A 25098-nucleotide genomic window follows, 5' to 3' on the forward strand; every position below is an offset into this window, starting at 1 on the left:
TTACCTAGTAAGAAAATTCAACTTTATAAAGGGAGATGCGTCTGTTTGTCCTTCCAGTTGCTAGGTCTCTATAATACCAACAGGTGGCATATCACAAACATTAACCCTGCTTTTCTGAATCCCATGCTTAATAGTATATAACAGAGATGTATGCATGGCATGGTGTACTGTACTGCAAACGTTAACACTGACATCTACATTGATTTCTTGGATTTCAACCCTCACCACAGATAGTTAAGAATAATTTAGAAAGTGAAGTTTCATGAAAATATCTGTAAATATATAAATATTTTTTCTTAACTGTAACTTATTTTTGGGAAAAGATAAATAATACTGCAAATCTGTAACTCAGGTGTAAAGTGTTTTTTTATTACTGCTTTGTGTTCAGATTATTAATTTTTAAAATATAACTCTTGTATTATACTATGTTATGCACATTTCTTATAGTTATATGTTGATTATGCTTACTGGAATCTTTTAATTTCTCCTCCCTTTTTGCAATATAATTGACAATTTCTTTTCTTCCAGTTTCTGTGGCCCATGTTCATGTAACACCCATTGTTTCTATTGCAATTTCGTGTTCACAGGAACATTTGTTTCCTGTGTTATAATAAACATTAAAATAGATTTCCAAATGCCCAGGAGGGCAAAAAAAAAGTTAATTTACAGTCTGGCTTTAATGCATTCATTCACCTAAATACTCTGTGCGGTCTGATACCATCCTGAGGGCACTATATTCATTGATGCTTGCTAAGCAAATAGTCCATAAATAGGCTATAAATGTGTTTTTGTTAGAAAAAGCTCTTTCTTCTCTATCGACTAAATTTACAAAGCTGTATTTGCAGAAGGGGTTTATGTATATCTAAAATTGATTCTTAAGCCAATAAAAGAAACTCCAGTGACAATACTAATTGCACTGCCTTCAAACAGAAAGATATAGCTCTCTTAAAAGAGTTTAAATGCTTCTTTACAGGTTTTTCATAATTCAGTATAGCTCATCAATACAGACATTAATATCTATTTTTCTTTTTTCTGCCAAATCCAAATAGATTTGTTATGCTTTCATTAGCATTCCACAGTCATAGTGATGCTTTTGTTTTGCTCTAGGTTATCCCCTTTAAAGATATATCAGAAATGTTACTTCATATCTTAGAGTGACTTGACAGCCACACAACATTCCTTTTCACCAGAAAAAATAACAATAATAGTAAACAGATATCCATCTTTCCTTTTTTGTGTAGAAAAAATAAATTATTATTGGCTGAATGTCTGCTGTTGAGTAGAACAAAAAGTCAAAATTCCTTTTATGTGTGTTTCTTAGACTTTAGTGGTGCATTTGTAAAACGTAAGTGGAATGTAGAACTTACAATGACAATTACCAGTATGGGGGTGCAAGTACACCATATTCTTTTTTAGCACACACATTACCAACATATCGTGATGCACATTGCAGCAGATACGTATATCCATGGCTTTAACAATTCATCACAGATACATTCATTATAAGAACATGCACCATAGCCTGGCTTTCCGCACATTACTTCAGTTGAACATTTACTGCCTTAGAATTGACTTGTTCTTACACTGACATTAAAATCCCATGTAACAACAATTGGAAACATAAAGAACAAAATTCTTCTTCTGCCTTTTTTTCTCTTTCGAGCCAACATTTATCCTTTGTTTAGTAATGAAGCCTTTGTTCTTAGATTTAATTTTTATACTTTTAACTTTCACCAGTGTTACTAATCTGCTTTTTTGCGCTTTACACTTTAGTTTTTACTTATGCAGTGAAGACTCCAGCTCTTTGTTGATGGCAGTCTTGCCAGGTGCCTTGCCATAAAGAATGTGACTTATTATAAATGTATGTACACATTAAATACTTTACAGATATGACTACAGTGTCATTGTCTGCCCTTACATCATTCAGTTTTTCAGTGATTACTTTATATAGCACCATTTACTTTCATGTGGCTTAGTCCCAAAAGTTACTGTCTGAAGTATGCTAATTAATATTGGACCAGAAACTTCTGTGGAGCAAACTGTTGTAAATTGATAAAGTGTATATTGAATTTTCAAGCGACAGCCACACAAAAAGGTTAATATGTAAACATTTAGCTGAAGTTTATGAAAGAATGAAAACGTCTTTGTGAATCCATTAAGCTTTACACTTGTTTGGCACTGGGTAAGAGGAGGGAACGATTCAGCTAAATAGTAGCTGATTACAGAAGCTAATGTTCCAGTTTTAGTGAAGAAACTGAAGCTGAAAAGAGACGGGATATTTCAGCAGGATAATGATATGAAACATACCACAAAATCAAGCATGAAGTACATAACAGAAAGAAAACACAAATGTTTCTGAACATCCTCCACAATTTCCACACTTGTATATTGTTGAGGGGCAATCTCAAACATGCAGTGTACGAAAAAGTGTACATCCTAAGAGTATGCCAGGAGATTTTCCAGGAAAGAGTGGGATAAAATTCTCAAACAAGACTAAATAGACTATTTTCTGGCAACAAACTTTTTCCACCAACAGAGGTGTTACTAAATGCCGACTTTCAGGATCCCTGAACATGTGCACATACCATATCTATTATTAGTTTTTAACTCTCTTAAATTGAGCTATTTAAACAGTAATTGTATATTAAAATATGCATAAATATCAAATTATTACAAAGAACTGATTACCACATTTAAGGAATACTTCAAGTCCTTGTATTCCTCACAGTGTAAAGTAGGAGACTCAATCCAAGGGATTTTTTGATAAAATTCAAACACCTTATAATCTCTGTGCATGAAGCATTGATAAAACCCTGAGGCTTTTTAAAATTCAAGATGCAATAAACACTTTGCTGAACTGAAAAAGCTGAAAGCCCAGATGGCTATCCGGTGGAATTTTACATAAAAAAACCCCCAAAAAAACAGCTACACTTACCTGTCAAACACCGGTAGTAGAAGACATTTAAAAATATTTGATGTCAATTTGCCCTACATGTACCCTCAGCATTCCTCCTACACTTTTCTTTGTATCCTGTCTTGGCTGGTGCTAATGCTTCAGCTGCATTTCCTTAAAGGCTGTTTCTCAGATTCTGTCATTTCGAGGCGCCTTGCTCATCTTGTCCACTTTTTGACTACCACCTCTGGTGGACGGGATCCACTGTGAAAACATCATTCATATTCTTACAAAAACATCCTATCTTTGAAGGCGGCCTGGGCTGCACCTTGTTAGTATTTAGAGACCCAATATTGTTTGGTAAGTTGTTTGCTTCATTGTCATTGAAATACTTATTTTAACTCCTTTTTGCTAAAATAATAAAAATGGTCACATTCAGGAATTGAACTTTGAACCCCTTCCCTACCGCTAACCCACCAAAGCCCAACTGACCAATCAGAATGCTTGGAGAGACTGGACACACACATCCCCCACCACCATTTTCCCACACACACAGACAGACAATAGTGTTTTATTATATAGTAGATTTACAACACAGTTACTATTATTATTTGGCAATGTTTACTGGAACTAGAGAAAATAAAATTACGCCAAAAACATTAGGCCTAACATCAGTTTTGCAAAGAAAAACAGACTTGCTACAGTGTGCATCATATGGACTAAATTCACGTTTTCATGTGCTTTAATAATCTAGTTATTCACAGAAACCTGATTTATAAAATGCCTTGTTCCAGTTAGAGAAGCTGGGGTATTGGTCTTTGGCAAAACCCAAGTTAACACATACAGATTTCTCCATGAGTTACCCAGTTATTTGGCCATGTAAACTCCTCTTTAACCGGGTTACATTTAAGGATTTTGTAGTGTGTGCATGTATGTTGCACTTTTGTCAGCCTCTGCATGTGTTTGCTTCGCACACACTTCCAGTAGCCAAGCTTCCAGAAGTGTCCACAAAGATAAATGTCCTGAGACAAATGTTCAGGCAGATTCCATTATTCCTTCTCCTGGTTTAAATAGTCTTCCTCAATATTTTAGAAATCTTTAAATTGATGTTGATGAGCTGATCATACAGTGCTAATCTTAACAGCACAATGTCAGGAGCAGTAGAGCAACGTTAAAAGTAACATGCATTAAGTAGTCTAATTACGTTTTATGGTAACAAGTAACCTAACACAATACTTACTTTATGGAAGTAAATATGCCTGTGTTGTTGTTATCCCAACAGCACTGGGTGTAAGGCAAGAAGTAAACATACTGGTACGCTTCTAACTTGTGAGGATCAGTTGCACAGCCAAGCAGAAAAGTTTGCTGTGTGCAGACTGGTAACAGAAACCTGTCACTAAAGTGTTAGTTTTGTTGTAACCCAGCTATTTGCTATAGACCTGATGAAACAGTGTGACATGTTGATTCAATGGCCTGTGTTCATACCATGAATCTTCTTAGGCTCAGGCCAAATATGTACAAATGGACTGAATGCGATTTACTTCACAGCACATGTATTTATAAAATTCAGGAAAATGATCACATTTGGGCATGTTTCTGTATAGTTTCATGAAGGTTCATATATGTGTTTAGGATTTAATAGCAAATCATGGTCAGTCATTTGCATACATTTAGGTCACACCATGTTGAAATTGTACCACTTTTTATACGGTATACCTGTTTAAACAGTACTCTCTTGTTGTAAAGCTTTCTTCTTCAAATTGTGGTTGAATGCCGAGTTTTATGGCTTGTTTTTAGAGTATACTGTTGTACTTGTTAAATTATTTTTACCCATCCATCCTTGCATCAGTTTTCTAAACTTATCCAGAGCAGTATCGTGGGGAAACTGGAGTGTATCCCCATCAAGCATCCGATTCAAGGCAGGAAGAATTCTTAGCCCATCTCAGAGTGAACACACATATATCAGGGACCAATTTATCATTGCCAACCTAGCAAACATGGGAGGAAACCGGATCACCCACAGGAAACCCATACGTGCATGTGGGAAGGATGAAGGTATTTAAACTCAACAAAGGGAGCACTTGTGACTATATATGATTTATTTATTTATGTATTTTTAACTAGAGAACTTTAATTAAAAATGAACTGTCAAACTGACGCAAGGTGAATTATTGCACGAAAATGTATAAACCTATGTGTGTTAAAGTGTACATGCATTAATGTTCATTTCTGCACACATAGTCTAGGATCTGCACCAGCAATTGGACTGTTACCAGTTTGAATCATGAAAATGACAGAAATGATTCCACTCAATTGGGCCCTTGAACAAGGCCCTTAACCTGCAATTGCCATCTGGGTATGATGTTAACCTGCATCCAGCCCTGCAAGCAGGTCCTCCAACTTGCAGAAAAAACTCGGGGGTTGGTAGTAGGATTGGCACACCAGACACTGTAAAAATCCTCACACTATTCCATTCCATTCAAACTGGTGCGGTGCTGAGGTGTCACCCACTGCACGACTTCACTCAGCTCCTAATTTGGGATCGAAGGTTGTTTGTCGTGTGGTAGGTGCGTCAACACACTGTATTAGTGCATGCTCCCATCCTCCTTCTCTGCACACAAAGGTGTGAGTTGGGCCTAATTGTGTATCTTGACTTTTAATTTCATTTAGATTTAGTGAAACATATTTGACAAGAGATTCTTATTTTACTATGCACCTGTACATTGAACTAGATAATATCAAAAACTCAACAAAAATGCAAAATATATTAAAAATTCATGAAGTCATTGTGCAAAAGTCTTCTAATGAATAAAATGATACAATCGTAATATTGCACTTGCTATTGAGAATTACATAAAATATTCAGATAAAATCTCTGAACATATTGCAGAAGTTCAATACCACAAGCAATAATGTAAAAATAAAATGTACACTATAAAAAACATCAGTTATACAATCCCGATTTCATTGGTTGTTCACAAAATGTACTAATTGGGATAAAATCTGCTGGTATGTGTTTTCATGCTGTGGCATAATATACCAGACTTTAAAGGTGAGAAACATTTTTCCCCAGGGGTTGGTTGAATCGTTTTTAATGATACTTTTTTATTTAGAGAGCATTTGGAATGATCTCTCTTCATGCAGGGTAGAAAATTAAAACCTTGGATTTTGTGTCCTTTGTACATGTGTTATCACACAGACTGGTAATGTCACATCTTACAGCACTTTTCAAAATACAATAATAGAAGTTAAAGATTATTCTTTTGTTCCTCACTTATTTTCTCAGATACCTTTTTACTATGATCTTAGTAAGGTTTGTCTTCAGCTCTGCGCTTGTTATAGGAATCAAACAATGAGCTAATTTGTCTTGATTACTTTCCACTTTTATTTGTTTGTATGTTTTCCTTGTGTCTGCATGGTTTTTCCTGTTTATAATTTTTTTTAAAACCCTGGATTCTCAATGATGTGCGTTATATCAATAGCCATTAACATTTCAACCTGACCTTGCATGAGTGTGGGCTGTGTGCATTAATTAACACTGTGATGGACTAATGACCTGTCCAGGGCTATTTTCTTTCCGGCACCCAGTGCTCTTGGGATAATCCTTGGATTCCTGGAACCCTGAATTGGATTAAGCAGGTTTAAAAATGTTATGTTGGTCTGTTATATTATTATTTTATCATGTCTGTCATCTTATTCCATTTTGTCGATGGTAATCTGTCCCACCAGTCTTGTGTCATTCCCATAACTGTGGGAATTTGTTCAGCTTGCCTTAAGTTTTTTTTTTTTTATAACGAGTCATTAACACTTGTGCTCTGCATTTTAGGAAATCTAATATTCACTTGCAGATGGTGTTACTTAAGCCCAGGCCTCTATGTTTCAGGATAAACTTAGAGAAGAACAGATGTTTTAAATAAATTAAAAGTAAATGAATTGTATTATTATGTAGATGTCCAGTTTCTGCAGATGTTCCGTAGCAGTTAGTAGGGTGGAAGAAATGCCACTGTTCACTTAACTTGTTGTTTTCATGCATAAACTGGAGTGACCTAAGGGAACCTAAAACTGAAATGTCATGTTGAGTTATTTTTGTACTTTCACGTACTTGACATCTACAGAAATTAGTGACACTGAACTGCTGTTATCCAGGCATGTTGTTTTGGTTTTCTTGGTCAGTTGTGCAAAATATGCAGGTATGAGAGAGAGGGCCAGTGAGATGCTAGGAATCTCAGGACCAGCTGCTTTGTATGTCATGCTCATTGAGATTTTGCATATAATCCTTGGTTTACAGGGAGCCTTAAAGTAATGCTCAGTATTTTGAGCCTCAACATGGGTGTAAAGCTAACTGTGTCTATGAGTTCACTGGTATTTTCTTTAAAGCTGTTAACATCTTGTAGTCCTTACCACATCACCCCGAATCAGTGTTTGTACACTGCTTCTAGATTGTCCTTGTATTGTGTTTTTCTTGGCTGATTGCCACCATAACATTTTTGTATGTCTTAATTGTAAGAATACATTGGAGCAAACTTGATTAGCAGTCCAGTTTTCAATCACTTGTTAAAAGAAATGTGTAACTATGTACGTATGTACATTATGCATTGTGGACAGTAGGGGGCCTGCCAAACGTCAGACACCACTACATAGACATAAGTCCTAGGCCCAAATAAGTAATTAATTAAGCACAATAATCCTTGCAATTAATTGTCTTTCCAAAAAACATAATGCCACTCTTTTGTCATTTTTCCCTCTCTTCCACACCTCAAGGCAAGCTTTGTCCACTTCCACCCAGTTCTGACTTACCTGGATATGGCAGGGCAGTTCCTTTTCTCTTGGACCTGGGAATACTGGGAATACTTCCAGTACCATGGGATAGCCTGATGGAAGCACTTCTTGGTTGGTCAGAAGTCCCAACGACCATGGAGTATACCCCAAGATTCCACTCCCTGGTATATCCAGGGACCCCCACAGGGATGTTCTACAGCACTAAAATCCCCCAGCATACCCTGTAATTGTCCATGGGTTTACTTGTCCCCGGGGTTGCTACCATCTAGCAATTTGGGGGAGTATGTAATAATTCCGCAGCCCCCGTCCTTCCTTTAAGCTGGCCTCTCATCTGGGTAATGTTCCTCCATTGATTTCTGACAAGATGCCAGCATACCCATTCCTTATATGGCATCTTATGACTAGATCTTTGTTTAGGCAGTGGACCTCCTACATCTTTTCAGGTCCGTTTTCTTCCTGTGCCTGCCAGTCCGGCATGGATGGCCGTCCCTGCCTACTACGCCTTATAGTATGTATGCAGTCAAACAAATAGAGAGCAAAATGTCACCTTTTAACCTGGTCCAACCTTAATATATATTTAGAGACCTTCTTTTAATGCAAGAAAATGTGTATTTTTTCTATTTCTTGACTAATATTTTTAATTTGACAGTATAATTCTACACACAACACCCCATAATGACAATGTGAAAAAAGTTTACTTGAGGTTTTTGCAAATTTATTAAATTAAAACTGAGAAATCACATATACATAAATATTCACAGCCTTTGCTCAATACTTTTTCAATGCACCTTTGGCAGCAATTACAGCCTCAAGTCTTTTTGAATATGATGTCACAAGCTTGGCACACCTATTCTTGGCTAGTTTCGCCCATTCCTCTTTGCAGCACCTCTCAAGCTCCATCAGGTTGGATGGGAAGCGTCGGTGCACAGCCATTTTAAGATCTCTCCAGAGATGTTCAATCAGATTCAAGTCTGGGCTCTGGCTGGGCCACTCAAGGACATTCACAGAGTTGTGAAGCAGGTTTTCATCCAGGATGTCTCTGTACATTGCTGCAGTTATCTTTCCCTTTATCCTGACTAGTCTCCCAGTTCTTGCCGCTTAAAAACATCCCCACAGCATGATGCTGCCGCCACCATGCTTCACTGTAGGGATGGTATTAGCCTGGTGATGAACGGTGCCTGGTTTCCTTCAAACATGATGCCTGGCATTCACACCAAAGAGTTCAATCTTTGTCTCATTAGACCAGAGAATTTTGTTTCTCATGGTCTGAGAGTCCTTCAGGTGCCTTTTGGCAAACTCCAGGCAGGCTGCCGTGTGCCTTTTACTAAGAAGATGGCCGGCCAGCTCTAGGAAGAGTCCTGGTGGTTTCGAACTTCTTCCACTTACGGATGATGGAGGCCTCTGTGCTCATTGAGACCTTCAAAGCAGCAGAAATTTTTCTGTAACCTTCCCCAGATTTGTGCCTCGAGACAATCCTGTCTCGGAGGTCTACAGACCATTCCTTTGACTTCATGCTTGGTTTGTGCTCTGACATGAACTGTCCACTGTGGGACCTTCTATAGACAGGTGTGTGCCTCTCCAAATCATGTCCAATCAGCTGAATTTACCACAGGTGGACTCCAATTAAGCTGCAGAAACATCTCAAGGATGATCAGGGGAAACAAGATGCATCTGAGCTTAGTTTTGAGCTTCATGGCAAAGGCTGTGAATACTTATGTACACGTGCTTTCTCAATTTTTTTATTTTTTAATAAATTTGCAAAAATCTGAAGTAAACTTTTTTCACGTTGTCATTATGGGGTGTTGTGTGTAGAATTCTGAGAAAAATAATATATTTAATCCATTTTGGAATAAGGCTGTAACATAACAAAATGTGGAAAAAGTGATGCGCTGTGAATACTTTCCGGATGCACTGTATGTATGTATCAAGGTTATTATTTCTGTATTTTCTATATTATTTCTGATCTTACTTGGAAATTCAGTTTAGTTTTAGTCAAAGTCAAAGCGAACTTTATTGTCATCTCAACTATATACAGGTAGTCCCTTAATTACAGACATCCGAAATACAATTTACGGACAGGGGCCGCAGCTGCTCCCTCATCTGTCTGGGGGATGTGACGCAGGCTCCTTAGTAACTGCCGCTCTGTTATTTCCAGCCTGGGGACGCTGCCAGCGGTGGCTGGAGGGGGCGGTTTTGCTGCTCGCGCAGTGCAGTGTTCCTCAGGCGGCTCTGGTTGATGAATGGGGCGATGGGAGCCACACCCCATTCATTCTCAATAGACGGCTGGGTGCGCAGCCAGCGCTTGTGTGCAGGACAGAGGCTTCATGGGGCGGTTCACTACCCACAGCCTTGCAGTGTCCCTCAAGTGGAGGTGACTTTGAGGTGGGCTGATGGTGAACCGCCCCTCGCTACCCCCATTCATTCTCAATAGCAAGCCTGCCTGTACTGTTACATACATAGCAGGAAGTTGTCTCACGTTCAGTGCACCAGACGTGCTGATGATGGGTGCCTTCCTGCTGTGATAGCGTGTACAGTGCTGTGCAGAAGAGCTCATCTTAACCTTTTGTCTTCACCCTTCAACAATGTCTCTGAAACACAAATTTGATGCAAGTGCTGGTGATACAGTATAGAAGAGAAAAACCATGGAAAATAAAGTAAAAATAATAAAAAGGTCAAAGAGAGGTGAAACTCCATCATTCATTGGCAGAGCAATTGGTTACAGTTAGTCAACAATAGCATTTATTAAAATAATGTACTTGTTCAGACTTACATACAAATTCAACTTAAGAACAAACCTGTAGTCCCTATCTCGTACGTAACCCGGGGACTGCCTGTACAAGTATACAGATAGAGGAAATGCGAAGCTCAGGGTCCACAGTGTAACAACATGAAGTGCAACCAAAAAATAAAAATTAGAATTAAAATTTAAAATAAAAATTAAGATCTGAAATTAAAAATTAAAACACAAACAAGGCAAGACATTGTACAAAGACAAGACAAAGAAGTGGCAGCAATATTGATGTGTAGTAAGCAATATGAACATTGATGCAATGTATGGTATTATGCAGATACATTATCTAGATACATTTATCTAGATACATAAATATGGTCAATAAATATGTAATATAATAAATAAATAATAGATATAGATAAATACAGAAATTATCAGTTTATGATAATAGTTGTTTAAGACATGTGTAAACAATGACAGGTCAGAATGTTTCACAACAGAAGGATATCAAAGTGCAGTGTGCAAAATACTTAAAGGTCAGTATGAGATTTTCAGTTCTTTTCTACATCCACACTAGTCTTTGCAGGAAAGTGGTTTGCATGTATAAAAGTTCTGTTTTTAGAGGTGGTTGAGACAGTGTGGAAGATCCCAGGGGGCAGCATGGTGTTAAGGAGTCTGACAGCTTCGGGGTAAAATCTATCCTGCAGCCTGGCAGATTTGGCTTTGTTGCTGCAGTATCTTCTCTTAGATGGCAGAAGTGTGAAAAGTCCATATGAGGGGTGTAAGGGGTCCTGCACAATGCTGCTGCAGGCCTTGCAGACACTGCGTTTGTAAAATATGTCCTGTAGTGAAGGGAGAGGCACCCTAGTAATGTTCTCTGCTGTCTTCACTATCCTTTGCAGGCGTTTGCGGTCGGATATGTTTCAGTTGCCGTACCAGACAGTGATGCAGCTGGTCAGAACACTCTCAATGATGCCCCGTATACTTTAGAAAACAAAAAGAAAATATCCAGATTAGCAATACAGTCGCTATGCTCTGACAACTGGTCATTGCATCTCACAGTCTCAGTTGCAGGGGGAACTTAAATAATGAGGGACCGGAAATTGAATGGCATGCTGGAAGGGAACCGAAGTGGTGTGTGGGAGGAGTGACATCATCATGGTGGGACCAGGAAGGGATGGAATGCGGAAGTGGCTACGTGTGTTTTCCAAGCATCCGGGACTTAATGGCGGTGTTGTATCTGTCTTTCTGCGGGAATGAAAAGAAAAAAGAAGGTTAGTGCCTCGCCTTGATCCCCGGCCCGATGTGATACGTGGCTCGTCTGGTCTTTCCACAGCTCCCTATGCGCATGTGCGTGACAATGGTGAGGATGGAAGGGGAAAGACTAGCTCGCTTCAGCCACCTTAGGAAGTGTAGTCTCTGCTGGGCTTTCTTGATTTGTGATGTGGTGTTATGTGTCCATGTAAGTTCCTCAGTTATGTGCACACCGAGGAACTTGGTACTCCTAACAGTCTCCACATCTAAACTGTTGATGCTAAGTGGGATGTAGGCAGGATGTGATTTTCTGAAGTCCACAATTATCTCTTTTGTCTTGTTGACACTGAGAGATAGATTGTTGTCTTCACACTATATGGACAGGCGTTCCACCTCATCTCTGTGTGCTGTTTCATCATCCCTGCTTATCAGTCCCAGCATCGTTGTATCATCCACAAACTTGATGATGTGGTTGGTGTTGTGCATGGCTGTGCAGTCGTGAGTCAGCAGAGTGAAGAGCAGTGGACTAAGCCCTGTGGTGCTCCCGTTCTCGGTGTGATGATGCTGGATGTGTTGCAGCCCATCCGAACATTTACTTTTAGTAATTGTGGTATGGTTATAGAGCTACTATGGAGTTTAGCTTTGTATCACAATCGGACAAAACTGTACACTTAAAAGGTTTGGATATGTGTTTGTGGAAGCTTACTACACTACATGGTTTACTATCTGGTTTTGATTTTGTCTGTTAAAAGCAAGCATAATCAAAACCAGATACTGAATATGAAAAATGTTATAATATTTTAAAATATTTTCTATGTGATTTGTGCTGAACAAATGTACACTGACTGTTGACACGAATGGGACAATTTATGATGAAATTTAGGTGAATTTTAAGATTTGAGGATTGTTTTTACTGTAAATATCTACAGCACACAATATATACTACTGCATGACAATGTCTTACAATTAATGCCTTCAGTATTGTATTCAGATATCTCCCATACTGGGCTTTATTTTCTCGAGCTCTGATTCTATCTCAGACACATACAATTTATAGACAGTTTTGCCACCTGCAGGCCTGAATAGATATGAAAAAATCAGAATATAGATTCTACTGTCTTCTGACAGTTGTGATCATGAAAATCATGGGGGCTTAGGAAGAACAGGGCTCTAAGGCTTAAATCAGTATGCAGACATACTGTAGCTGTATTAAGGGAAACAAAGAAAGACAAGCATGTAGTGTCAAGGTTAAGGGTAGTGAGACTTGAATAGCCCATGCATGAGAACAGTAAACCCTTAATGAGCAGAATATGAACAGGTAATAGGAGAATGGACAGCCACAAAATGACAGAAACCGCATTTGAGATTAGGAGCAATATATTCATTTTCTAAACCTGCTTATCCAGAGCAGGATCACAGGAAACCTGGAGCCTATCCCAACAGCTTTGGATGCAAGGCAGGAAAAATCCCTGGACAGGCTGCCAATACTATATGAATATATATGACATGGCTAATGTTAAGAATTAAAAGAGTATGATATTTTATGCATATATTTTGAAAGAAACAGAATGATTGAAAAGAAGGAGACAAATATTTTAAAACATAATTCTGCCACGGAATTATTTTCACAATATCGGGTATTTTGAGCTGTGAATGTAAAACTAAAAAAAGATAATACGAAATAAATACAAAACCACATTAGTAGATTTAGCTTTTCACCAGTTGGCAGACTCTCTTCATCCACCTATCTGTAGTTCAGCAGAGACCTTGCCAACTCAGGAATGTTACAACGTTTGTATTTCTAAGTTGTTAAACGACCTTATTAAAGCAAAAGTGATCGTTCAGCAACAATATGCTGATCTTGTCTTGTATGTTGACCATCATTCTCTCGATCAGTGCCATTTTATTTTCAAAAAGGAGTTCTCCTATGCAAAGTGGCGGGTGAATTATTATCAACAAAACGCAGGCACCTGAGAAATAAATTGAAACTTCAGCCAGTTGTGATTTTTCTGTCCATACGTTAAAGGTTTTGTTGACCAGCACATTCTGACTTCATGCGTTTGAATTGCATCTTGATATACAAGAAGATCAAACAGATGTGACAGCTCATCATAACGGACATCAGACTCGTATGCAGCTTGGAATTTGGCTTACTGTGTGCTACTGTATTAGTTACTGTGTACATACTGTATCTTGGGCTTGGGTCAGAATTAAAGCTAACATGCCATCATTTATGAACAGACTGAAATTCTGTAAAGGATTATCTGTGTCTAATACTTCTCTCTTGAGATTCAGAGAACAGCAATTTTGAAAGTTGCCGTGCACATTCAAAGCAAAATCATCACTGTGGTGTGCTTTACTAACACTTGAACCAGAAGTTATCAAGCTGTCTGTATCAGTTCCTGAAGAACTGTCAGTAAATTGCTTTCTTCATCACACGCTTTACGCACCCGTATTCAGCTTGCTCTATCACCGCAAACACTGTGTCAACACCCACCTTCCGTCACCAACAGCTGTTCAGTGAATGAATATGCAGTATGCCGCAGGCTTGTGGTGGATGACATTCTGTTTTATAGTTTAAAGTTACAAGGGTTAAAGACTAACAGCAGGGATATTTATTCAAAAACAAATATAAAATTCTTATTAATACATTGTGATTAATTTTGGGACCACTGAAGCTCAGGTTTGCCCTTGTGTAAGTCTAGTTGTTTCGAAAACTACAAATATTTTATTTCACTTAGCCTTTTTAGGTACTTTAATAGTTTTGTTTAGTTTTAGTTTTTCTTTTTGGTTTTGTTAATTATTTTATGTCAGTTTACAAAAATGTTTTTTTATTAACATTTTCAGTTTTGTTTTTATTTTTCGTTAACTATAATAACCTTGGTATGTATGTATGTCTCCTCATAATTCAGATAATTTAAATCAACTTTGCCAGAAGAGAGTAAATTAGCCCAAATAATCAGTGTAAAAGAAGTTGTTTTTAAGTTTACAAAAAGTGAAGTCAAGAAAAGGGCAGCTTTAAATTTCAGTGGTTTATATTTTTATAATTTTAAAGAATTTTAAAATACATGATTCACTTTAAAAATGTGTTCTTTTTGTAAATTGAAACTAACATCAGGTAATTAACTTATTTATGATTAAGTTATATTTTACATAGTTATATTTATATTTGCCTATTTTGTAATTGAAATATACTCCATTCTAAAGTACTAAGCAAAATTTACATTCATTTAAATAATGTGTATTAAACTGCTGGTTTTCTTTGGCATCATTTACCTAGAATTGAGAAATTCATTAACACAAATAGTTAACTATAGTCCACACAAAATGCATACATGAATGTGAATATATAAATCAGATCATAATCCATTTAAACTGCCAGATTCCACAGAAAAGTTTATATCATTTATATAAAGTTTTATGTCATAGAATGGATTATGCAATTGAACTTAATGGATCGGTGGAGGCGCCATTTTGTAATGTCACATAGGTCAACAAAAATGCTAAAGCCAGGATTGTTTATGCAAAATTAAATTAATAATATAAGACTCCCTTATGGATTGTTGTTTTCAAGATAGTTTTTAAAGTAAAGTGTTGGTATTTCAAATGGTTTTACTGTTATGTAAACTGATAAGATACCAAAATAAATATGGAACAAATATGTCAGAAGGTTCCTGATGCCATGTACATATTGTGCAATTTATGCATCAAATAGTTCTTTAACACAAGCTAAAATTCAAAGGCATTTTTAAATAAATCACTCGGAATACAAAATAAATATTTTATTTGTTTTTTTTGTTTTGTTTTAAATAGAAGCTTGAATTGCTTGATAAAAATAAACATTTCATGTCAAAAATGATAATGAAAAAGCAAGCCATTCAGTGAAACCCTCACAGAAACATGTGCAAACAATAATGCTTCAAAGTATTTTGTCCAGTAATGCTATTTTGTTTATAATTAGTGATCTGTCTGATGACACTGAGAAGAGACTGAAAAAATCTGTCATTTTTATTAATGTTGCTATAATATTAGTTCAAATATTCAATTAAAGAAGGCACGCTATAATGTGAACAATTGCAAACCAACACAACAGGTTAAAGTACAGTGTATTGAAGTGCATCTACAATTATTTGGAAAAAATATGGAAGTAAGATAGGAAAGATGTGTTAACACAAACAGCAATGGTGCCAAATAAAAGACAGGATTTTTGACGAGTACAGTAACATGGATAAAAACTTTAAAAAAGTTTGTGACTGGTTATAGGTGTTCCCCAAAGGCATGAATTAGTAGTTAAGAACATTTCTTCATCATTAGTAAAAACAAATGTATTCCTTTCCTTGCCTTTGCATAATGAAGTCTGTTGGCTGTCGTGTGGCAAAATTCTTGTCAGATTGTTTGAATTATGAGAATAGCTCTCCATATTCTTTCTTGGTGATGAATTTCGATCAAGACATTTTTCTTGGTTTTGGAGTTGCTTATCTTGCAGATATATTCATAGAATTGAGTTACTGACAGAAACCTCATCATTCAGCAATATGATGACCCCAGATTTAGACCATCCTGGAGAGAAAGCCTGCAGAAGAAACACTACCAGTATTATAATGTTGGCCACCTTATGACACCATAATTAAAGCTGTGGGATCTCTTTGGCAAAGAGAAGAAGAAAAAGCCAAAGTTAATTAGGGCAAATTTTGCAGAATGCTTCAGCCTTTTAGAAAAAAAGCAACATTGTACCAAACAATGCATTCTATACTGATTGGTTTTAAAATCACAAAACTTTATTCATACTTTTTATTGTACCAGTGTTGAAAACACCATAACACATTATAGTAAAAAATCACTGGAAAGTAAACACCACCCAGATAACTAGCTTTAAACATAAAAATTTTTTAATTGCCTAAGGCTCTTGCATAGTACTGTAGATTTTTAATATGAATTGCACAGATAGCAGGATGTATTATTTAGGAGACTTCTTATTTAGTTTTATTTCAGTAACTTAAATTTTTTTTAAAGTTCATGCTTTGCGATTTTTTTTTATTTTAAGAAGAAAATACTTAATGTATTGTTATAAATACAAATAAACATTTAATTATACCTTTTCACAGATCACAAAGTATGTCAATAAATGCAACATTCATCAGCTAGTAGTAAATATGAGGAAATATAGTATTTATTTTGTGGTTTATAAAAGAACAGTGAAATAAAAAAATAAAAAAACTTGCACACGGCCACCCCACCCCCGACTTAACTTCCACTCAACCTCTGGAGTCAAGGTTATGGCGATAAATTCTGTTGTATTGTCACTTCTATTTGGAGGAAATTGGCTAGCTGCGTCCGCACTGAAGGAGGGATAATTTGCTGTAGTATTTCAAATGGATTAGAAATGGATTTGAAGAGAAAGTTCATGCCTTCCATTACAAGAGTGCCAGGCAAGAAGCAGAGAAGAGTATGTGAGCCGAGCCCCGTCTGTTCAGTACTAGTTGCATTACAATCCATCCCCCTTCCTCCCCCCCATCCGTAGTCCACATTAGCCCCTGCTTTCATTGTGAACACTTAATACAAATGCCCTCTCCCTATTGCCCACAGTCAAGCCTCCTACACAGGCACTTGCTATATTCTCTTTCAGAAATTACAAGCTGTCTTGTATGGAGGACAGACGTACTACTCAACTCTACTGCACAGCTATTATCTCATTGATTTCCTTCTCTCCTCTTTTCAGTTCTACCCATTTTTTTCTCAGCCATCTTTTCCATTAGTAGAACAATTTAGTGGAGTATTGTGACACCGCTTGTGAAGTTAGAGCAGTATGCTACAGTGACTGACTCCTTCCCTTAACTGCTGGAGTTTAAAAGCGCATGCTCTGCCATCATTGCTGTATTCAGTATTGTATGTAAATAGTGCAGCCAGGCGAGTCTCACAGATGTCAAAGATTATTTACATTATTCTTCAGTTTTAGGTGCTTTGCTTGTAACCATGTTGTTGTTCATTTTCTATACTCATATGCAGTAATATAAGTTACTTTAACTACCCTTATGTACAGTATATATATTTTTTAAATATATGTAAATAAACACATTACTGATAAATAAAAGAAACACTTGACAAAATGGTGGATAAAAAGTTAAAGCATTTTCATTGAGATAATTAAGTGATTCACATCCCATCATGCTTAATGTCAAGCAATCACATAAACATTGGTCAGACCTAGTTGCTGCTGCTGTTAGTTCAAAGAAGAAATCATGAAGCTTCTTGAGAGTGAACTTAGCATTGGATCATTTGTTAGTAAGTCTGTTAGCCTGATGCTTCATAAGAAACCATTCCTAAGATAACGTTGGCATGAAAGTTTAAGAGAAAGACATCAAAAGCTACCATGAAAATGCATTCTGTGTGATAGTAATGTCCGTGCATTTTTCAAGGTACAAACAAACCAACCAACCAACTAAAATGTTATCATTACTGTAAAAGCAGTCCTTCAATAACTTACAGTGATGAAAACTCATTGTTAGCACCTAAAAATCGATTTTTTGTAGAGGTCCGAAGGCTTGTTCGTAATTTTATTTTGTGTCATTAGCATATCTCAGAAATGCAGAAGATATGTTTTCTAAAATTGTAACCTGTACAGCTTCAAACTGAACATATTCTGTGCATTTTAAGCCTTTTAGTTGATGTTTGCTATGGTAACTCATAAACCTCTTTTGAAAGCCTCCTAGGAAGATGTTTTTAATTAGTTTCCAAGGCAAATGATTTGTGCCACATTTGTGAAAAAAAAAAGTAAGAAAATGCAGTGGAAGACACCTCAAAAATGCTGAACTTATAACAGAATATGGAATTTCTACATAAAAACTCTCCAGTTTTCAAAAGTAAGAACTACTTTTGATTAATCAAGGATTTTATTAGAAGAATGATAAATGTTAGCCGAACAGTAGTAGTCTTGCACAAACTTTAAGCAATTCTGTATACCAGTAGTGAAAAAGCAAATGGTGATGTTTATTTTTAAGCATTTTATCATGTGAAATGAAGCTGTAATTATTTGAATGAAACAGTTAATTGCATTTTGAAACAAGTGTTTAGGAATATAAATTATTTGGTTAAAATGCACAAATAAATAACCTAAGATTGTTACTTAACATACTGTATATCGTTATGGGAAGTATGCCTTATTTGACTCTGTTTGTAATGTGGCCTTGGATTGAATGAAATCTTCAGTTGTAGACATTATGGTTTAGTGGACAATCCACAGAAATGTAAACCACAAACTTTACATTTCATTTACCATTTCTGCATCAAATTATGACCCTGATCAAGTAATTTAAACTATGCTCCAAGTATAAAAATAAAAGAATCTGTAAACATTTGAAATGCATCCTGACCTCGAAAGTCACTTTTCAGATATTAGTCAAGAGTGGGATAATTTTAAGGTTTTAAAGCAACAGTAACAATTTCATAAGGAATTATGTTTTAATGTATCCATTACTCACTGAGCTTTAATTCTTGTCAACAGCATCAACACAGGATAGAAACACCAGTCCAGCACAAGCCACACGAACACTAGGCAAACTGAGAAGTCTTAGTAGAAACAGGAGTCTGCTTAAAATCTTGGCACTACAGACAGATAATGTTTTTATAAATATAGCACTGCTACAAAAAAACAAACAAAAAAAACACTCATTTTCTGAGCACTGCGCATTTTCACTTATGTGACATTGGCTCACAGGGTCACTGCTTGTTTTGAGAAGTAAAAATATTGTATTGTATTAGATTTATATTGCATCCGACAATGATTGTCTTCTTCCTGTAGCTCAAAACTATGAACAGTCGATTGTTTTAGGGAACAAATATGTAATATTTCTTTATCCCTGAAAGCTGTAACTGCTCTACTTCATTGTGGGCTATTGGTATCCTTACAGCACTGTCTTGTTTGTAATAATCTTTAATTCTGGGAGCATCAAGAAATGGCTTACAGTGTAGTGGTTTTCTTTATAGCTTTGGAAATTATTGTATTTTCTTCCTTTCCTGCACTAAGGCCCCAAAGAATTGCAATAATAATATACTTTTAAAGGTGGAGTCCCAAAGTTTGTATGCCATGCATGATAAAAAAATATGGAAATTTTAAATCCATGCTTTTAAAAGATGACAAGATAAGATAGATTTCTTGAAAATTCTGAAGAGTAAGTGCAAATGTATGTGTTGAATCCAAGTAATTGGCTGTTTAGTGATATATTAGGCTATTTATTATTTTCAAACAATTATCTATACTAATAAAAGGCAAAGCCCTCACTGACTCACTCACCGACTCACACACTCATCACTAATTCTCCAACTTCCCGTGTAGGTAGATGGCTGAAATTATTCAGGCTTATTCCTTACAGCTTACTTACAAAAGTTAAGCAGGTTTCATTTCGAAATTCTACACGTAACGGTCGACAACGTCTGCCATGTTGAACTTTCTTATTTATGGTCCCATCTTCACGAAATTTGGTAGGCAGCTTCCCTGCACTAACTGAAACCGATGTATGTACTCATTTCGGTGGTATGACGCCACTGTCGGCCGCCATATTGAACTTTCCAACATCACTAATTCTCCAACTTCTCGTGTAGGTAGAAGGCTGAAATTTGGCAGGCTCATTCCTTACAGCTTACTTACAAAAATTAAGCAGGTTTCATTTCGAAAATTCTACACGTAACGGTCAACAACGTCCGCCATGTTGAACTTTCTTATTTATGGCCCCATCTTCACGAAATTTGGAAGGTGGCTTCCCTGCACTAACCAAAACCGATGTACGTACTTATTTCAGTGGTATGATGCCACTGTTGGCCGCCATATTGAACTTTTCAACGGTCTTTGTTACTTATTGTCCCATCTTCAAGTAATTTGGTACGCGGGTTCCCAACGCTAACTGAATCCTACTTACGTACATATTTACGTCTATAGCCTGCAGCTTTATCATTCCAACCGTACCCCCATTAACATGTCTATCGAGGTGATCACCATCGATCAAAGAACTGTCACTTACCGAGTGGTTTCCATGCCCGGAGATGGCACCTGCCTTTTCCATTCTCTTTGTTACATATTGCACGGCCATATCAGGCTCACTCTTGATATCCGGAGGAACATTGTGTCTTATGTATTGAATGACTGGGACAGGTTCAAGGTGGGGACTGATGACAGCACAGGAGATAATTGTACTACACTGGAGCACTAGAAGAGTGAAATGCTTAAGCCCTTCACCTATGGATCTGCATGTGAGTTGATGGCTGCCGCTGAATTGTTCGGTTGTCGCTTTCAAGTGTACCGAAATGGCCAAATATTTTACACCTTTGGACAACCGCCAATGCCTTTTAAACATCTTAGATTCACAGGTGACGATTTCAGTAGTGGACACTTTGATGTTTATGAATGTTTAAACTCTCAAAAGCTGTATATGAAGTTATCGATGAAACCGGTTGTATACTTACAACGCTTGACAGATGCCGAATGTCACTTCAACACAAGTCCTGCAAATACTGTCGTAATTGAAACAAACCATGAAACTCAAACCGATTATGACAGCAGCAATCCAAACTGTGAAATTTGAAACAAGATTACTGTTCACATGGCCAACTGTACATTGCATGCTCAAGAGTAAGCTCAGCGCACAGCTTGGTCATATTACAGCCGAACTCACAATGTGGTATACAAAGAGATCCTTAACAAATAATTATTGGTATATTTTCCCTCAGTTTAAAATGGTTTAATTTTCTTCTTAATAAAAATTTTAAGGCAGTACTTCGCCACTGCGAAGCGCGGGTATTTTGCTAGTGCCTAATAAAGTGACAATTTAGTGTATTTATCAAAAAAGAAGCACATTTTGCACTGTCTGTGTTGGTACACTTTTATTTTTTAATTTATACTCAACAGTGGGTATATTTTGAAGAAACAAATTGAGGAAATAATATTATCTATATATATAATTCACTAAGGCAAGACAACCATTGAAAGCACGCCGGAAGGGGCATGGACTCACTGAGCCGCCGACAAGTAAGACACCTATGGCGCACGCAGAAGGAGCCACGCCCACCAACTCTTGGCACCTCCGAGCCACGTTGACTGTTCATTGAGGCATGTTTCTCGTGGAGGTGAATTGCCATATGCAGCGTGTTAAACGGTTTGCGAGGGGTATCCCGTGGGATCCTCAAAACAATCCTTTACAACTGAGGTTAAAACACAATGAAGTAAGCAGTCTTTAAAACCGAGTTTTCGGTTACGACGCACGACCGCATGCACCATAGCAAACTGCTTTACTCTGTTGGTTCGTTCCATGCATTGTTATAATGTTGCTTTTCTTGCTGATTTATTACATTACTGATTTTTCAAATGTTATTTTTTTCCCTGTGCTTAAAAATCATTTAAAAACCGGCCTGATTATGTGGCGTATGGTATGCCGCGGGTTGGCTAGTTTAATCTAAAAATGTAATTGGAAATAAACCTTCAATGTGTGTAATCATCATGGCCTTAACCACAATACCTGAAGAAAAAATAATGCTAGATTTTATTTTCTTTTTCTTTTTTAAATATAGAGAATGCAAATTTTTAGGACGATATGACCATGTATTCTAGAAACATAGCTGATTTAATAAAACATGTTATTTTTTTTCTTGTGTAGGTTATTTTTGCAAAATCGGATGCGCAAGTCATCTGCAGGTTATAGACAAAGTCCTTATCATCTTTGGAAAGAAAGGGGCACTCGTTGGATTGGTGGGGCACTCTACAAGGTCTCTGCAAACAAATTGTTCAAGGCTTCCAACTTTAACACCAAGAACATCAGTTATGCAGCCAGAGTCAACTCAAGAGCAGGTACAAGCATTGTTAGTAATAATTTCCTATTGGGTGGACCGACAAAGTGCACGGGTCAAACGGGCTCTGAAAAAAGTGTGTGGTGGAAAATTCACAAAGAAAAAATTTGTAAAGTGACATATGAGTACGGCTAATGGGCTGCTGTTTTCATCTTGACCATACTCTGTGGAGAAAGGAACAGGAATTTAATTAGTGGACAGTTGCAGAAGCAAGTCCCTTGCACATTAAAATGTTATTAGCTTTAGTATTTTGCCCATCTAAAAATTCCCACTGCTTTTGAAGCGCTTGTGAATGTTCTTATATATAAAGCATGTTACATCACAAAACAAAATCACAAGTGTGATTGTTCTACTAATGCCTTAATGGCAATGTCTCTGTTTATTTCCTTCTTTTTGAACTGTTTGTGATAAGTTAACCACCCCTTTTTTAACTGTATTTCCCAGAGTGTTGAGCAATTTGAAACATGAAGATTGATAGAAAAAATATATGCTGTTGAATTCATTTCAGTAGTGCAGAGCATTAACATTGTATGGGGAAAAAAAAAACATGTTTCATTCTGAAATGCGATCAAAGCAATATTTATCAAAACCATCCAGATTTTCCTGACATGGATTTTTTTCCCTTACCACCCACTCCACGTTTATACCAAGATATATACAACTTAATTGTCGCCTCCAACAGTTAATATCAACATTTAGACAGTTGTCACTTTTTGCATAACATAGATACATTTTTATTTACATGGATTTTAGTTTCATTTTCTTATTTGTGTAGTGTTTCTCCTTGCATTTTATGTTTTGTTATACTACATTTACAGTTCATTTTTATTTATTTTATTAAAAAAAACTAGTAAATAAAACTAACCCCAAAAGGGGGTTAATAGCTGTTTTCACTTGTTACTACTTACATATGACACTGTACTGTTTTGTCAACATCCTTTTGTCCTGCGTGCTTTTGTCAGGCCAGCTATATCTAGTAATGCATTTTGACCTTTCCCGTCCTTTTTACCTTAGTCACTCACATAGTTATCTCACAAACAGGAGGAACCCAATTAGTCCATCATGTTTCTTTGGTTAGGGTTGTTGTTCCATTGTTTCATATGGAAGCATTTTGTTTTTTAAATAAATCTGCCAGGGTATTTGCTGTAAGTCCATGATTCTATTGTATTTTACTATGTTATCTTAAACTAACTTCCCCTTCTCACCCACCTGTGATTTTGAGCTCTCTTTTTATATCAAAAATATTTTTCTTGGTCAACATTTTTAGTCAGTTTGATTTGATACCCTGCTCTCCAAGATTGTAGAAGTTCCCTTAGCCTTAGTGAGGAGGATAAGCCCTTTAGATTTGGGATGCATTTCTTTTCTTTCTCTGCACATTTTCATCTATTGCTATTCCTTTGTTTTAGTGGGGTGATTAGATCTGCTCACTACATTCCAGATGCAAATTATGAGTGCATTGTAGAGTTGAAGTATTATGTCTTTTTATTTTCATTCACAATGCTTCTAGTAGGAGAACATTGTGTCTTAAAAATTCTTTAAATCCTTTTCACAGTCTACTTCTTCTAGGTCAGCATGAACCATGGTGTATTTATTATCAGTATTACATTTGATACTTGTTTGTAGTGCTTTGTTTATTACTACATTAAACTGCAGCTTCCATGTGCTTGCTGCATTTGTCCATCTTAAGATATTGCCTATTAAACATCTTGCAGTTCAGTTTCATTTTTACCTCTGATGCAGGAGAATTCTAGTTTGATGAAAGTGCTATTAATCTCTGCTCTACTATTTGTCTGCTGCTGCAGCTGCTTGTTCAATGATGTCTAAGAAATGTATTTGTCACAGTCCTCTTCTTCCAGGTCCATCCTTGCTGTCATTTAGAATATTCTTTTCATAGAAGTAATCCTCACTATAATTTAGCTGTAGTTTATGTCATTTTCCATGGGATAGAAGTAGAGCTTGTTGATTAATTTTTCCCTTCTTGCAGAATGGAGTTACATTTGGAACTTTCCAAAAGTAACTACATTGCCCTTATAAAATGATTGCTGGGATGGACTTGTTAATAATGCATTTAATTTATTTTAGAACTGTTGGCAAAACCTTTCAGAAAAAATTAAAATTTTACTGTAACAATAACTCTGACAAGAACAGTTCCACAAAGTTTGCTTTTCATATTCACCTGATGTTTCTAAAATATGGTCAGGTTAAACTTTGAATGCTTCTAGTGTACAACTTGTTATAGTCCTGTCCTGATGTTTATGAAAATTATATCTTAACTTGCTTCTATTTTTAAAGTGACAGCTGGCGAAGTTCACAAAAATGTCCACAATTTCGCTCCACAAGGTTCGCTCATCACTACTTGTCAAGGTGCTCACCATTAGATGATCATTGACAACAATGGGAAAGATACAAAAACAGGAATAATATTTACTGGATTGATACTCAGGCGAGAATAGGATAAAATTGTATTTGAGACATACTGTATCTCACTTTAGAATAAAGCTACCTAAAATATATCGGGTATTGTATCGTAGCTGTGAAAAATACCATGTAGCTCTTGCCTACCTGTGTCATATGGTTTTGGGATTGCTTTGAGTCTAGATCACTTTGG

At 36.6% G+C, this 25098-nt stretch overlaps 1 protein-coding gene across 2 annotated transcripts in view; it reads left to right on the forward strand.

Moving 5' to 3' along the window:
• The window catches only part of zc3h3 (zinc finger CCCH-type containing 3), a 243221-nt gene that overhangs the window by 153241 nt on the left and 64882 nt on the right, over nt 1–25098 (forward strand). For both annotated transcript variants that reach the window (XM_039753748.1, XM_039753747.1), the window contains exon 5: nt 22301–22491. In XM_039753748.1, coding sequence (XP_039609682.1) covers nt 22301–22491 — 191 coding nt within the window. The remainder of the gene's footprint in view (nt 1–22300; nt 22492–25098) is intronic.

This window comes from Polypterus senegalus, chromosome 5, assembly GCF_016835505.1.
Source record: "Polypterus senegalus isolate Bchr_013 chromosome 5, ASM1683550v1, whole genome shotgun sequence".
In the NCBI taxonomy this organism is placed as follows: domain Eukaryota; kingdom Metazoa; phylum Chordata; class Cladistia; order Polypteriformes; family Polypteridae; genus Polypterus; species Polypterus senegalus.